Genomic DNA, 16838 nt, shown 5'->3' with positions numbered 1-16838 from the left:
ATGCCTACAGCAGACTCACGCTCTGTGCCTGCTGCTAGAGACGGTGTATTGCAGGTGTCCAAGATATGTTACGGGGAAGGAAGCCACTGTGAGGAGCCTCTCTGGGCCATGGCTGTCATTCCTCTTTTGCCTTCATGCCTGTTGCTGCCCATTGTGCAGGAGTTTGGCATAATCTATAGTCAGAACATGGAGGCCTTGAAGAGCCTTTAATACACTTGGCATGACTGTCCTGACCCTCCTCTCAAGAAGAGAGTTGCTGCCTCCCAGAGGGCACCATGTGACTTGACACCTAGGAAACACCTCCTACCTCAGGCCCAGGGCCCCAAAGCTGCTGTGCTCACTTCTGTAAGCAGAGCAGAGTGTTTCCCACCTAATATCTAACTGGCCAAGTTCCAGCCCAGCCTGGGCTCCAGGAAACCCTGTCTCGAAAAGCCAAAGCTTCATATGCTGACAGTGAAGTGGACTCCCTCCTGAAGTATCTAAACCGTACCCTTCAGGCTGTCAAGGGTGTAATAAAATTATTTTTATTGCATTGTGTGCAGACAGGTATCTAAAAAATTAACACAGTAAAAGCCTTAAAGCATTAAGTGGGAGCATTCAACAGTAAAGGAGAGAACTGACCCTCTCCTTTGCGTATTGGCACAAAGAACACAAGATCAATACCGAGTCGGGATGCGAAGTACCGAAACACTAAAATCAAAGGCAGGCCTAATAATAGTAACAATAAATACTCTTGGTCTGGCTCGCGGCCGCTCCTATTTACAAGGGGTTTGGACTGCATTGCATTGCCCTGCACATAGGTCTGCTGAAACAGAAGCGACACTCTTCTCACTACCAGGCTATTCAAATATTGCACTCAGAGTAGAAGTCACCTGGATGGACATGGAACATCTAGCTACAGTGATTATAGAGGTGACTTGAACGACACAAGGTTCATAACAAATATTGCACATGGAGCACAGAAAACTGGGGGTTTTGTTGTGGGCTGTTTGTTTTCATCAACGGAAACTTTGCTCTTGCCAACCAGAGTCTGGGCCCAGGTCGTGCAACTTTGGTTCCCTAATTGGTGTCGATGCTGCCTCCTCCCCAGCTACCCAGCCCCTCTCTTGCCCCAAAAGGTAAAACCACGGCAAGGGAGGGCAGTCTTGAAGGATGGCGGGCCCTGGGTCCTATACTTCCAACTTGATGGCTACTGCCTGGAAGAGTACCCAGTCCTCATCAAGTCTTGAGAGGGGCTTGAGCCAAGCAACAGGGCAGTGGCCCTCCAGCCCTGCCACTGGCCACACCTGAGCCGTCTTGATGGCACCAGCTGCAGCTCTCTGCCTTGAGCTCAAGGAAAAAGAGGTGGTGAGGTCAGCTAGTGGTCCTGGCCCTGGAGTGAGCATGATGTCTAACTAGGTGCACAGGCCAGGGCCCTGGGGCTGGAGGCACTGTACCCAGTCCCAGAGGGCGCTTAAAGGAGCATGCAGTGCCTGTCCTCTTAGTAACGTGCCCTGGGGCAAGGGAACCAGCCAAACGCCTCTCTAAGGGGCTAAGGGCACCCCCTCACAGGTGGGGCTGGTGGAGCGGAAGCGCCAAGGATGAATTTGGGAAAGCCAAAGGCCGTGAGTCCTACTCGGAAAAGGTCAGAGAAGCGCTAGGAACAACTGGGCCCGTGTAAGACTCTATCCCTACTCCAGGACCTGGTATCTGGAGAGATGGTGGCTAAGGACCTGCTGCTAGGCAGCAAAGCTCAGCCCCAGAACAACCAGGCAGCTGGGTCCCCAGGCAGGACTTGCAGAATGGGGACCAAGAGAGGGAATATCAGAGGCTGCGGGAGGCCTCCTGGTGAGTTGGCCCCAAGGCTGACATTGGCCCCTCGCCTGTCCCAGGAAGGAAACTGGGGAGGGTGTACCCTCCAGCTCCACGAATTCAGTCTTTGGCGAGGAGTCACGGGACAGGGGGAGCAGGCGGCAAGCCAAGAGAGGAGAGACGCCTGCTCCTCCACGAAGGCACCGGGCAGGACTTCCTCGGTGGTCGCGGGCCTCAGTTTCTCCCCCTGGAGGGGCGACCCCTCCCCTCCTGGCCGCCTGGAAGCTCACATCCACTGAAGCCGGCCACCGTCTCACCTTTGTCCGCCAAGAACTGGAGGGAGGAGAGGGAAGCCTAGGCCGTGGACAGGAAAGGGAAAGGAGAGCGCCGGCCTTAAAGCACTTGGCTCTCAGCTCGGGAACGCAGGGAAACCTGACTCCCCGGGCTTCCGCCTTCCTGCGTGCCCGCAGCGGGGAGAGCGCGGCCGTGGCGAGGAGTCCGTTGCGTTTCTAGTTACAGAAATATGGGGACATTAAAAATACACGCGATGTCTCCTGTACACTATGTATAGCGCGACCGAGCGGCACCCGGGCTCGGCGACCAGGGTCCCGGGGGAGCTCGGCGGGGCGTGGGGAGGGACGGGCTCGGGGCTGCCCGGCGCGGGACCACCGTTCCGCTCCTCTCCACGCCTCCTCGCCACCTTTATTGCAACGTCTGCTCCGGCGGGGCGAGGCCGGGCTCAGAAAAGGGGCCCACGGGCCGCCTTGCGGGTCAGCCCGGACGGGCAAGGCCTCCGGGCTGCAGGCAGCGGGAGGGAAAGGGGCCAGGGCACGGGCAACGGGGTCTTATGTAAACGGTGACAGCGGCGGGGAGGCGCGGCGAGGGCTCTGGGGGCCGCGGGCCGGGCGCGCTCGGGCCGGAGTGGCAGGTCCTGGCCTTCAGGAGTAGATGGTGATGACCTCTCGGCCGCCACCGCGGACCAGCATCACCCGGTCCAGTTGCTCAGTGAGGACCTCCAGGAATTCCATGTCTAAGAGCTGGTTAAGGAGACAGCCTGCGACTTCTCTCAGCCTGCGTCCCTGTCCTAGGGTTTTCATCCCAGGCTAGAGGACCCACCTAACGGTGCCGTCCACCTCCCTCTTCCCTTTAACTTAAATCCAGGATACAGTTTTCATCCCCATTGCGGTTGCGGGGAGGCCCGGGCATGTTGAGCAAAACTAGCTTGGCATCCCGAGATTTATTGACGATGACCTCGTTCAGCCGCACAGCTGTGTGCATGCGCCGCACGTTGGACTGGTTCCTGCAGAAAAAAGGAGAGGAAGTGCGGATGTTAGCCCAGGCCAAGAAGAGTTAGGTCGGATCGCCCTCCCAGCCTGAGTCTGGCTGCTCAGCCGGTACTTGCCAGCCTGGGACCTCCCCCAACCCCATAACACTCCAAGCTGGGCAATGGCCAGGGACACCCCTGAGGGTTCCGTGGAGGAGGGACCCTAGAAACTTAGGAAAGACGATGGAGCTGGTGGCACACTTACAAGTTTTCCCACTCCCTTCAGGAAACACAAAGAGAAGCAAAGAGAGAAAGAAAAAGAGAGGGGTCAGGAAAAGAGGCACCCCGCTAAGCCAGCCACCATCTTATCCAGGATAAGCACTGCCCCCCCACCCACCTTCACCTCTTCAACACCTGCACTTGGGAGTGCATCCTGACCTGGAACCATCATGCCCAGCCCTGTAAGTCTCGAACTGGGGAAACCAAAGCAAGTCCTGCCCATGGTCATCAAACTGCCAGATCACGACCTTCCTGCCCAGTTATTCTGCCATATTAAACACCTTTAGGCCCACCCTCCCCCCACCCCCCATGCAGCCCCAGGCCCATACGGCTTCATGCTGAAGAAGTCCTTGATGCCCTCGGAGGAGACGGGACTGGGGCCTTTATTCTTCTCTGCCACTGACTTATCCTTGGTCCAGGTAAGATGCACCTTCTCTGGGTCTGTCTCCCCGTCCCCCTCGGGCTCCTCCCCTGGAGATGGCGAGCTGCTAGGGCAGCTGGGAGCACTCTGGTCATGGATCAGCTGCACCTGAGGTAGGGATGACAGGTCAGCAGGTGACACTTTTGGTGGCCAAAGTTTCTACTACCACTAGTCAGAGCCACCCCAGCCACTCACCTCCTCCTCTGGCTTCTCCTCATTGTCACACGCTGTCTCTTCGGGAACATTGAGGCGGAGCCGGGGGTTGGCTGGATTCTTCCTCCGAATGGAGCCCCGAGACTCATCTGTGATGCTCTGGATCTGGGGAGTGACACAGGTTGGTGCCAGCTCTGCTGGGGGTCACCACCCACGCCCTGCCAAGAGCCATTACTACAGCAGATGCTTATCAAGGTTACACACATGCCTGAGTGGCACTCATTGTAATAAAAACAGTGGAGTGCCTCAGGACCAAACACCTACTGCATGGCTGCCCTGGCCTCTGGTCTCCAGAGCACAGGCCTTCCTGCCATCGGCAACCAGCAGTTTAACACCTGGCACAGCAAGCCTGAGCCTAGCACCATGGTCCCAGGCCACTCTGGCTGGCCCCAGCACACAGCATTTCTTATCACTTCTGCTATCACCCTGGGTGACACCCCTGTCCTTCAAGGGCCCATCACTCGTTTCCCTGAACGCCTCTCGGCCACATTCTGAAAGACAGATTCTCCCCACCTGAGAGACCTGAGAGAACCCGTGGTTCGCCTATGGGACCTGCTACTCATGCCCCAGGAGTTCTGTCCACAGCCCTGGCTGCCATCCCTCACTTCCCCCAGGGACTCCGCTCCCTGGGGTGGATCTTTTTATCCATACTCCAGGGGGCCAGTGATTGAAACTGAAGAGACCTTATCCCCGTGGTGCTCAGCAGTTCCTCTCCTGAGAGCCCTTCACTCAGCCCCTAGGAGGCTCGCCCCTGACTCCTACCCAACATCCATGTCTTTAAATACCCATCTGTTACCCACTCGACGAGTCTGTTACATGAACCCTTGTCTCCCACACTGGCAGCACACACCCCCTGAGAACTTGTCATCCGTACATATTTAGCAGCCACTATTCTTCCTCGGGCCTAGAAGTCTCCTACAGAGGCGAAAGTCTGTTTCCATGCCAAAGTCCCTGTGAGGGGGCTGGAAAAGCGGCAACAGCTCCATGTAGCCCCACAGCAGGGGAGCTGGGCATTAGGAGGTGATGGCAGCTAAGGTGAATACAGCATTCTTGATGGCCAGGCACACGGCAGCCCAGAACCTCCCACACCTGTGCAGGCCCACAGTCTGAAGTAGCTTGTGGCTCTGAGCACCTCATCAGGGGACCCTTACCTCCCGTTCCCGCTCATTCTTCGTGAGGTGCATCTGTTTGAGGATCTGAGATCGTTGCTCCATTACTAATGTCTTCTCGTAGGTGTATGCCGAGATGTCGCTCTCATGCTATGCGCAGGGAAGAAGAGCAGCAGCAGCTGAGAACTAAGGAAGGCCAAGGTGGGGGAGGCAGGAGCCCTCCCTCCCACCAGCCTGCAGCTTCCTGTCACATGGCCTTGCACCAAGGAGGCCAGGGATCAAACCGTGGCCTGGGAGAACAGGCAGCTCGTTCCCTGTGCACCCAACACAGAGGCAAGGGTGTAAATTGTAAAGCGATGAATGTATTGATTAATTAATTAATTACCTGAGCAAATGAAGAAGGAAAAGAAGGGAACAAGAGATGAATGAACACATCCCAGGATGAATGGGGTGATAAGTGAACGGACACAGGGTAGGTTAATGAACACAGCGTGAGGCATAGACACGCTGTGCCCACAGGGAACAGAGCATGCAGCAGCCCGCCTGGGTTTGAATCCTGCCTCTGCCGCTCATTGTGTTGTGCGGTCAGTCACCAGACCTTTCTGGGTCTCAATGTCCTAGCTGGGAATGAAAACATCAACATGTGTATCTCACTGGAGGCCATGAGAGCTCCGACTTGCCAAGTGCGCACAGCAGTTGGTCACAGAGTGAGCACTCTTCAACATGGCGGCTACTCTTGCGGCAGATGGCTGGCTGGCTGACCCCTTGGGTGAGTATGTAAGAGGCTAAGACGAGTTCACAGGGGAAGGCGACCTGTATCATCCACTGACGGCTATGGCTATCCAAGTGGCCCTGATGGGTGCCGTGGCCAAAAGGAAGGAGCCCCAAGCTGGGACCTCAAGAACTTCAGAGGCTCCTAGGGACCTACCATCTCCACCACCTCCACCTCTGCAGTAATGCGTAAGTGGTACAAAAACGTGGTCAGGTCCTTCTTCATCTGGATACTGTTATCGTCCATCTGGGCCACGGTGAAGATCCGCATTTTGCATTTCCTCCAGACCTGCAAGGATCAACGGCAAATCCCGAAAGAAAGGTCCCGTAAGGGAGAGCAGAGGGCTCGGAGGCTGCGCTTGCCTAGAGCCCGGGGGCTTCCCCATGGATGGACCTGCATGGACACTGACCCTTCCCCGCACCACACACATCCACGGGCACCCACCTTGTGGTGTCGCAGCAGGAAGGGCAGCAGCATGAGCATGCCCCCGTCGTGCACAATCCACCACACGTCAATGCTGCCCTCCGAGAAGCGCTCAGGGTTCCCGGGAAACATGGAAACATTCTTGGTGACCAGCAGGGCGAGGTGGCCGGCTGTAGTTTCCCGGACCAGTTCTTGGAAAGACCAAAATAGAACCAGAGGGCAACCGCGACCAGGTCTCCCCATACCCGGGAAAAGCCACAAGGTCTCCAGGCATACAGCGCCCACCACACTCTGTCTGACCCTGACCTTGAACTCCAGTTATCAGAGTACCAGCACAACCTAGACCTTGTCATCTACTAGCTATTTAACTGTTAAAAAGTATTTCAGTCTCTCGCTCCTGGGCTCAGTTTTCCCACCTGTTAAATGGCAATAATGTCCCCTGTTCTTTTTTTTCTCTCTCTCTCCTCTCTCTCTCTCTCTCTCTCTCTCTCTCTCTCTCTCTCTCTCTCTCTCTCTCTCTCTCTCTCTCTCTCTCGTGTGTGTGTATGTATGAGGGGTATTTATGTGGGCACACATGTAGATGTGTAGATGTATATGGATGGCAGATGTCAGTCTCCAGCACCCTTGCCTGTTCCTCAGGAGCTGTCCATCTTGTTGGGGGTGTTTGTTTATTGGTTGGTTTGTGACAGGGCTCTAACTGACCTGACTAGATGGACTGGCTGGCAGCTTAGTCCCAGAAAGTCTCTTGTCTCTGCCCTCCAATACTGGGGACCCCTGGATTCCAGGATCAAACTCAGGTCATGCTTTCATGGTAAAGGCTTGAGCCCTCCCCTGCCTATGCCTCCTTTGATTATCAAGAACCCACCATGTGTGACATCACTGAATCCTTCAAAGAATCAGAACTGTTTGGAGTTAGCAGGAGAGCCTCTGGCTGTCTCAAGCATGACTTCCCAGCTGTGTGACCCAGGCAGATAGATTCTCTATGCCTCTGTTTCTGTCTCACACTAACATGGAGATGACAGAGCCTAGTGCTCACAGACATGAGAGCATGAGAGAAAGCCTCAACTTACCTAGTATTCTATAAGCATTGGTTGGACACATCTAGGACAGTTCAGACCCCTGACTACAGTGACTATGAAGCTGTAGCCCTCGCTCTGCCCTGTCCTACCCTGTCTTCCTCCCCGGGGCCTGACACAGAAGCTGGCATGTGGTGTCACCTGTATGTGCTGAGACTCGCACGCATGCACACACACACACACAGTGCTCAGGAAACCCTCAGAAGCAAAGCATCCCAGAGCCAGCCCTTCATCCCTGAGCCCTCTGTATCAGTACCGATGAAGTTCCTCCATGTCTGATGATCCTCCTTCTGCCTCCAGTTGCGAGGCCAGCCCACCAGCACGGTATTGTGTTGCAATCCCCCGAGGCCCCCAGACTGGATCAGGTGGGACACACCATCACGCAGGTTGGAGGAGATCACTACCTGGCAGAAGCCCTTCACCTTCTCAGCCTCCATCAGGCGCCTGATAGACTGTGAGGAGGGTATATGTGTATAAGGGCCAGCCTCAGACACCCTGGGCTGGGGCTGGGGCTGGGGCTCACAGACTCCCTCCTATCTTTTCACCCATCCATCCCTCTCTCTGTCCCTCTCTGCACCCATCCCATATTCCTGAACCTCAGCTCTGATCTTATCCAACTCTAGGACCCAACCCGGCACCCGGCATCTGTGGTCCCTGTCCCTGCTCCTCACAGATAAGCCATGCCTCCGCCTCCTCCGCCTCCGCCGCTGCTCTAACTTACCCTTTGCTTGGCACACTCTCCACTGCCACCCCACCCACATGCTCCTGACCCCATCATCCATTAAAACCCACCTCCCTTCACTCAGAGGCCACCCTCTCCAGACAGCACCCTCCTTCGAGAACACAGTAAAGCCAAGATGTTCTGCGTGGCCACACATGATTATTTGTAACAGAAATAATGATAAGCGTTTTCAGTGCTCACTTAGCCCGCACTGAGGGAAGGGTTTCTGTTACTCCCATTTTATCCATGAGGAAATTGAGGCTCAGGGAGAGAAAGTCTCACTTAAGGACAGGTTGCTAGTGTGAGAATCGGACGAGCCAGGAGGCTGATTTCAACTGCTCTGCCCTCAACCACTGCCCTGGTGTCAAACACACAGAGGCTAATTTCCATCTCCGCCACCTCCTGGCTGTGGCTTCAGGCAAGTCATCTAACCTCTACTCCTATCTCCCCATGGTGGGGCAGACCTACTCAGGAATCAGGAGAATTACACAACTCGCTTCATGAAAGGGCTCAGGACACTGCCCTGTATCATAGCCCTAATGTGTCCTATAGCTGGTGTCATTAACCTGGCGCAGCACTCAACGGTGCCTAATGGGACTGGAGCCTCCAGAGTGTGGATGTAGCCTGTGGCTAGCCTGCACTCGGTCTCTTGCTCTGCCCCATGCCTAGCCTAGTGCCTGGTACCCAGCATGCTCTCTGCTAGTCCATGTTGAGCTGTCCTGACCAGTTGGGGCCTCCAGCTCCAAGTCCTGATAGATTGGTGTGAACGGCTCAGTGAAGCAGAAACAACAACTGTCACAAGCCATTAGGGGTGCCCCTCCCCATACCATGTCACCTCCCTTAGTCCCCCTTTTCTCTCTCTACTCCCAGCTACAACCTTGAGGGGAAGACAGGCATGAGTCTTAGGTAGAGCCCACTTCCTCTTCTACCCACTGGTTCTAGACACTCCTACAGTTCATGCCCCACTCACAGTGGTTCTGTAAGCTCCTTTGTGAATGTAACAAAAGCAGGTGACCCAGAGCCAGGGGCATGTGCAAATCCTGGCTAGACTTCCAGCCAACCTTGTGACTTCAGAAAGCTGCCATGCCTCTCTAGGCCCTGGGTTCCTCCTACAAGATCTTTGAATTTGTTTTTATTTTTGTTTTTGTTTCATTTTATTTATTTATTTTTGGAGACAGGGTCTCTCTGTGTAGCCCTGGCTTTCCTAACTCACAGAGATCCACCTACCTCTGCCTCGAAAAGGCTGGGATTAAAGGCATGCATGCAGCACCATGCCCTGCAGATCCTTGAATTTGAAAACACCTTAGAAGATTTCCTCCTCCAGCAAGATGAGTAGTTTCTGACTTTAGGTAACCTGGCCTCTAAGCCTCAGTTTCCTTATCCACAAAATGGGCCCTTCTGTCTATATTAGCCATTTACAGCAAGTAAGTATTCCATGCACTGAGCCATCTCCCCAGCTCCTATGGGATGCCATCTAAGGCACTCGCTGACCCTCAGGCTCATCTTCTAAAGACAAACTCCCAAGTGCCCTGTGATCCCAAAGGCACAGGCGGGGGGGAGGGCGGGGGGGCGGCTGGGGGGCAGTGACAAAGACCAGCTCCCTTCAGATCCTGGCTTCCCCACCCTGCCCGGCCTCTCCTCACCTCCTCTGCCCGCTGAGCCTGAGGGTGGTTGTCCAGAAAGGTGCCCTCAAGGACCGAGCCCACGATGGTCAGGCCCTTCCCTGCCTTGAGCTGGGAGGTCAGGGAGAGCAGCTGCGGATGCACCACGTTCTGATCCTGGTCCACACGCACCAGCACCAGCAGCTGGGGCCTGAAGAGGGTGCAGGTCCATGTGACCCACCTACCACCTCCCTCCCACCCACCCACCCTCCCAACCGCATGACCCCACATAAGTTTATCCGTTTGTCTTTATGCCCCCTCCACATACACACACACACACCTGGGTCCCATCAACCATAGCCTTCTGTGGCAGCAGCAACCACTCTTCCTGGAGCAGCAAGCCCTCCAGCCATCTCCCCTACCTCTCCATCCATCCATCCACCCGCCCACCCGTCTCTCCATCCACCCCATTCATCTATCCATTCAACCACCCACTCATCTATTTCATCCTTCAGTCATCCAGCCAAATCCAGATGAATTTACCTACAATCCATTATTCACTCAGTCGCCCGCCCACACGTCCACCCACCCGCTATCCATTCACACATCCATCTCTTCACCCGGACAGACTCCTCTCTGTGCACATGCTTAACCCTGCATCCTCCCAACCATGTACCCACCACTCCTCTATGCCTTCAGCTTCACGTCCCTCCAACTATCCACCACTTTCACACAATTGACCAAGAAAGAACCTACTCTAGGCTGGACCCTGTGCTGTCTACTTGGGAACTTACAGACAGCGCCAAGAGCAGCATCTGGGAACCCCTGGTTAGTAACATGGCTATGATTCAGAGTTCAACCTGACCCTTGATGGAACCAGGAAGACAGAAACTGAGCTGGGTGTGTGCAGGAGCCACTTAGGAAGCACCTGACTTGGGAGGCAGAAGGGGAAGATTCTAGAAGCTCTGGGGCCCCTCATCTTCAGTAGAAACATTGGCATGAGCCTGGAGACCCTACCACCCTCAAAGCCAAGGTCAACGCCACAGAACTGATGTCTATCTGCCTCTCTGTGTGCATCTCCACAGATCTGTGGAGCTGGCAACACCCCACCCCCACCACCCAGAGCTAGGAAGAGAGTTTGCCAGGCTACGTAAGCTTAAGAATTATTTTCCACAAGGAATGGAATGATCAAATAGACAAACACAGCCAAGAGGCTGCCACGGTGACTAGGTTTGGAGAGCAAATGTCTGGGTCTCAGTTCACCATAGTGTTGTAGAAGAGAGGATCAGGCGAAGTGGGGGTCATGGCTCCGATGAGGTACCTACCACTCAGCCAAACAGAGTCAGAGGGATAAATCTGGTCCCTGCTCCCTTGCCATCCCTACCCTGAACCCTCAGCAGGTACCCTCTTACCACTTACCTCCAGTTCTTCGTATGCGGAGGTCCTTCCTCCAGGCGCAAGAGAGCATAGCGCGCTGCACTGAGAGACAGGCCTCGGATTCCATCCCCCCACTCCTTCTCTGCCCTGGGGACCAAGAAGGGGATCACATGAGTCCAGGAAACCGGAAGCAGCAAGGGGAAACGTCTCACAAAACGGGCAGTCCCAGGACACAGATATTTCTCCCCCATCGCTCTGGCTTTTCTGACTTAGTCAAACAGCCATTGTCCCTTTGAAATCACTCCTAAATCTACATCCTCTCTTACCCGTTTCTCAAGCCTTGGCCTCATGTCCAGACCTAGCCCACATCACCACCGCCCCATCCCTGTTTTCCAGCCCTGGACCACCCAGTGACCCCCCTCACCTTCTGTGATGCTCACCCTGCCCGCCCTCAACCGTTCTGGCCTCCTCCGCACCTACCCCCGGTACTCGATGTACTTATAAATGAGTCCAGCAATGAGCATGGCCACCAGTGCGTAGTACCAGGAGCAAATGAACATGAGGGCTAGGCAGAGGCTCATGCCCAGGAAGGAGAGAGTCCTGGAAAAGAAAGAGAGTCTGCCCCTGAACCCTGGCAGGGCTGACGGGTGACACTGGCTTGGATAGCAAGAGTAGGGTGGCAGACAAGGCCTGGGCAAGACACGGTCATACAGGTCTAACTCCCACCCTGTTGTCTCCCAGAGCCCCGTGCAGACATGGGGCTTTCTAAATGAGTAGCCATAGACAGAACACCAATCCATGCCCCCACCGATTCCCGAGTAACTTCCCCGCCTCTGTCCCTGAGACCATGCCTGTCAGTCACCCTCAGGCAGATGGGTTCATGTGATTTCTGAGACAGAAAGACAGGGACACACTGGAAACAGGACCTTCCAGAAGGAGGCCAGCAGCAAGAACAGTCCTATGAAGTCATGTGGCCTTCAGTCCATTATCCAGTAGTCTTACTGAAGACCATAGGCCAGTCATGGTCCTTCCCATCACAGGAGAAAAGCCACAGTGACATGTTGAGGAGGTCTATGACCCCCCTCAAGGGCCGAGTCCTCCCTGGTAACCCAGGAAGGAGTGTGACTATTGTGCCCATTTCCCAGCAGGGGGAAACTGAGGTTCCAAGAGACCCTATCACCGTCCCAGACTCCCAGAGCCAGCAAGTGAAGAGTCAGCCTGGGAATTTGAGTCAGACGGACTCTAACCTTCATGCCACATTGTAAGAGGTTGAGCACTCCAGAGCAGGAAGAGATGGTCACTGAGGCTACTTTCTGACTGTCACATTACTGCCTATAACCCGAAGACCCTCTCTATGACCTTCTTAGAGCTAACCGGATATAAAAGCTGGAGATGACAGGATAGCCTGCTCAATGACCTCGGATCTGAGGTGGGGCTGGGGAGAGGTAAGCTGTAGTCCTGTTGGAAAGGGGGGAGGCACCCACCAGTGGTAATAGCGAAAGCGTGGCCTCCAGTTGGGCGTCCTCAGCAGCGTCTGCACCGCGCAAGCCAAGTTCACAAACATGTAACACATTAGGAAGAACCTGCAGTACGAAGGGACCTGAGGTGAGACAGAGGCAGGGGGCGCAGAAAGAGAAACTGAGACCAAAAAGGGAAGACAGGACGTTGAGGGGAGAGAGATAAGAAGAGGGGAGAAAGCATCAAGTCATGTGGAAAGGCCGGACCCCACAGCACACACCCTGATGTGTGTGAAGGTGAGCCTGCACGGCAGAGGGTGGGCTTCTATGACCACTGCAGAATTTGTTGCGGTTGTTAAGGGGGCTGGGGGTGGGGGAGACCCAAGAAGAGGCTCATGAGGCCGACAGGCAGGCTCCAGACCTGGTACGCACATGGAAAGTATAGGGGCGACCTCATCCAGGGAGGCTATGAGGATGCCGATCTCACAGATGCAGGCAGTCAGCAGCAGCGCCCAGGTTGGCTCTCCATTAGCTTTGCCGTGGCCAAAGACCTAGGAACAGAGCAGCCCTCACTCTTGGGACACTGAAATGACTCTCCCTGCCCCAAGAGGGTTAGGCGAGGTGTGTCTGTATGATCTACAGACAGAAGAGAGCATTTCCTTGCCCTGTGGCTGGCTCTCTGAATCCCTGACTGGCCCCTAGAATGGAGAAGAGCTATCCATTTTTCCCCTAAGAGCAGACAGTGTTCACAGACAGTACTGTAGCTGTGGGACAATCCACAGGAGGGAGCTCAGGGCTGGTGATGGCCCAGGTTCAGTGTCTCCTGGACAGGGGCCCAGATGACGGATCTTTCATAAGGGGTGGCTCTGTCACACTGACCTGCAGGAAGGGCACTATGCCATCCCGGGAGATGGCCTGCAGCAGGCGTGGGGCCCCTGTGAGGCTCTGTAATCCAGCCCCACAGGTAGAGAAGAAAGAGCCTATGACGATGACCCAGGGAGAAGGCCAGGCCAGGGTGCCCACCACCAGGTTGCCATTCACAGCTTCCCCAAACCTGGAAAGAGACAGGGAGGGCACAGAGACACTGGGTGAACGACACCATCTGGATTCCAGAGTAGGTCACCCCGGACAGATGGCATGCCCAACAGGGTGCTGGCCACAGGGTGCTGGCCACAGGCTTCACAAGGGTCAAAGGAGAGACAATACCAAGCATCCTCAGAGCTGTTGTGTGTGTAACCTCGTGTGCATCGTGTAAGCTGAGGCTGGCCACGAACCCTACCTCATGCAAGGCAGAGCAAATGGGAAACAGGATGTGAAAAGTGTGCCCAGAACACGGTGTGAATGTGGTTATAATAAACAGTTGTTAGCATGATGGTCTTGAGCCAATCACTTGGGCTCTACAGGACTACAGCATCTCCACATGAGAAATGGAGACTCTGGCTTCATTGTGTGCTGTGGTGTTAAGAATAAAAGGGGAGGGGCCTGCAAAATGGCTTAGCAGGGAAGGACCCTGGCTGCATGCCATGACCCACCCCCATGGTAGAAGGAGAGAACTGACTCCCACAGTTGTCTTCTGACCTCCACATGTGCACAAATATGCACATGTGCACACACATACATACACACATGTACATCCATACAATAAATTAATGTTAAAAAAAAGAAGAAGAAAAATTTAAGCCAGACATGGTGGTGCACACACCTTTAATCCCAGCACTTGGGAGGCAGAGGCAGGTGGGTCTGAGTTCGAGGCCAGCCTGGTCTACAGAGTGAGTTCCCGGACAGCCAGGGCTACACAGAGAAACCTATGTCTGAAGAAAACTGATGCAAAAGAAATCCCTTGAGTCCAGGAATTCCAGAGCAGCCCGGGTAGCTGAGCAAGACCCTACCTCCAAAAGACGGGGATGCACACAAGAGATGGATCATCTGTTAGGAACACTGGCTGCTCTTCCAGAGGACCTGGGTTCAGTTCCCAGCACCCACATGGCAGTTCACAAACTTCCTCTAACCCCTGACCCAGAGGACCCAGCAACTCACTTTTGGCCTCCGTGAACACCAAGCATGTATGTGGTGCACAGACATACATGCAGGTAAACACTCATACACATACAATAAAAACAAATACATTTCTTTTTGAATGGTGACAGAAAGGAAAGTAAGTGGGGAGAAGGGAGGGAAGGGGAGAGGAAGAGAAGGAAGAGCAGAGGGGGACCGCTGCCTCAGTGGCTGAGTCCTGTGCCCCAGATGTGCTCATAGGGGCATTGCTGAGGCACTTCCAACAGCGGGTGGAGAGCTGCGGATAAAGGGACAGTCTTATGCCAGGTCTATGATTAGATGAGATGCATGGAGGTCAAACTACTCTAAAATAACAGTCAGATGCAAAATTTTCACACCTGAGCTTAACCCCCAGAATCTCTGGTGGAGGGAGAGAACCAACTCTCGAAAGTTGTCTTCTGGCCTCCCATATGTGCCATGGCACACATATATCTGCACACACATGCACACAGCCCCCCCACCATACATACACACTAATAATAAATAATTAAAAATAAATTTTGGGGGGGGTAGTTAAAACAGGGCCTCTCTACGTAGCCCTGACTGTCCTGGAACTATGTAGACCAGGCTGGCCTTGAACACACAGAGGTCTGCCTGCCTCTACTCCCCAAGTGCTGGGATTAAAGGCATGCACCACCATGCCTGGCAATAATTAATTAATTTATTTTGGTTTTTAAGACAGGGTTTCTCTGTGTAGCTCTGGTTGGCCTGGAACGTGAGTTCTGTAGACCAGGCTGACCTCAAACTCACAGAGATCTGCCTGCTTCTGGGTTGGGATTAGAAGCGTGTGCCACCACAGCCCAACAATAAATACAAATTTTAAAGCAAGTGGGAAGGCAGAGTGAGGTGAACATCAGGCAGCATCCACAGGGGGCGGGCACCAGGGTCGGGTACCAGTACCCCTGCTCCCAAAATGCCAGGCTCTGTGGTGCTCACTCATCAATAGATGGACAGTACCCACTGGCAGCAGGCACTCACTCTCCTGAAAAGTCAGACTCATGTCTGGTGACTTACAACCCCTTGAGCACACCGGAAGTGCTCTGGACCCGGATGCTGCACTGTATTGTTTAGGAGACAAAATGGCCAAGAAAAATCTATGCAAGCTGAGCCTTAGCCAAATGCTTGTGATCTGTGGTTGGTGAAGAACAAATTACACTGTACAAAAAAAAAAAAATCCAAAAAACCCCTTCCAGCCCTTCCTCTGAGGAGCCTCTGCTGAAGCCCTTCAAACGTTAGATAAAGAGCTGAGGGGAAGGAACTGCTGGCCATCTCGTGGGAGGTCTGCGACTAAGGGAGATGAATGGAATCCAAACTGCCCTAAAACAGCAGTAATGTATGTAAATTGCCCACTTGACCAGGTCACACTGCGCCCCTGTGTACTCTTGTACTCTCTGTAGCCCTGGGCTCTCTTCATCATGTCTTGCATCTAAGTCTGTTTGTAAAATGCGGCCATCACCCCATGGAGCTCCTTCCAGACAAAAAACAAAAACAAAAACAAAAACAAATTTAAAAAAAAAAAAAAACAAAGGAAAGAACCTGTATTTCTCTTTGCTTCCCTCAGAACTTTCAAGGCAGTGAACAATACACAGAAGTATTAGGTGAATGAATGAATGAATGAATGAATGAACATATCATATCCCAAACCAAAGGTAACATCTTTTTTTTTTTTTTTTTTTTTTTTTTTTTTTTTTTTTTTTTTTTTTTTTTTTTTTTTTTTTTTTTTTTGGTTTTTCGAGACAGGGTTTCTCTGTATAGCCCTAGCTGTCCTGGAACTCACTCTGTAGACCAGGCTAGCCTCGAACTCAGAAATCCCCTGCCTCTACCTCCCAAGTGCTGGGATTAAAGGCGTGCACCACCACTGCCCAGCAGGTAACATCTTTTTAAGGAGACTTTTTCCTTCAGTGACAAGAAGGAAAAAATATTCAATGAGAGGAAAATGAGGGGTCTCCCACCCATGAGCCCTTACACACACACACACACACACACACACACACACACGCCCAGCACCAGGTCTGTTTCCTCCTGAGCCCACCCCTCCCCCAGGACAAAACCATTTCCTTTCCTTACTTGTCCCGTAGGACGACCCCCTCGATGCAGGCTCCAAACAGAACAACAGAGCTGATGTCTATGGCAGACAGTGAAGGAGAATCCTTAGCACGGTGGTATCCGCCCCCAACCGCATCCTTAGCCACCAGTGCAAAATCTCGCTCTCTCTTGCTCTCTCTCTCTCTCTCTCTCTCTCTCTCTCTCTCTCACACACACACACACACACACACACA

The 16838-nt window shown here is 53.7% G+C and overlaps 1 protein-coding gene across 2 annotated transcripts in view; it reads right to left on the bottom strand.

Moving 5' to 3' along the window:
• Positions 1-528: 528 nt before the first annotated feature.
• The window catches only part of Slc12a5 (solute carrier family 12 member 5), a 38480-nt gene continuing 22170 nt past the window's right edge, over positions 529-16838 (bottom strand). Inside the window, exons 11-26 of one of the 2 annotated variants that reach the window (XM_021180217.2) lie at positions 16627-16684; positions 13384-13558; positions 12937-13055; positions 12532-12630; positions 11528-11647; positions 11090-11194; positions 9713-9881; positions 7605-7800; positions 6294-6463; positions 6006-6137; positions 5120-5227; positions 3951-4073; positions 3664-3863; positions 3321-3335; positions 2958-3091; positions 529-2821 (exon numbers count right to left, since the gene is read on the bottom strand). In XM_021180217.2, coding sequence (XP_021035876.1) covers positions 2730-2821; positions 2958-3091; positions 3321-3335; positions 3664-3863; positions 3951-4073; positions 5120-5227; positions 6006-6137; positions 6294-6463; positions 7605-7800; positions 9713-9881; positions 11090-11194; positions 11528-11647; positions 12532-12630; positions 12937-13055; positions 13384-13558; positions 16627-16684 — 2015 coding nt within the window. In that variant the 3' untranslated portion in view covers positions 529-2729. The remainder of the gene's footprint in view (positions 2822-2957; positions 3092-3320; positions 3336-3663; positions 3864-3950; positions 4074-5119; positions 5228-6005; positions 6138-6293; positions 6464-7604; positions 7801-9712; positions 9882-11089; positions 11195-11527; positions 11648-12531; positions 12631-12936; positions 13056-13383; positions 13559-16626; positions 16685-16838) is intronic. The other variant, XM_021180201.2, reaches the window with a different exon arrangement.

This window comes from Mus caroli, chromosome 2, assembly GCF_900094665.2.
Source record: "Mus caroli chromosome 2, CAROLI_EIJ_v1.1, whole genome shotgun sequence".
NCBI lineage: Eukaryota > Metazoa > Chordata > Mammalia > Rodentia > Muridae > Mus > Mus caroli.
Note: the sequence above shows the minus strand (reverse complement) of the source record. Positions and strands in the feature narration are given on the sequence as shown.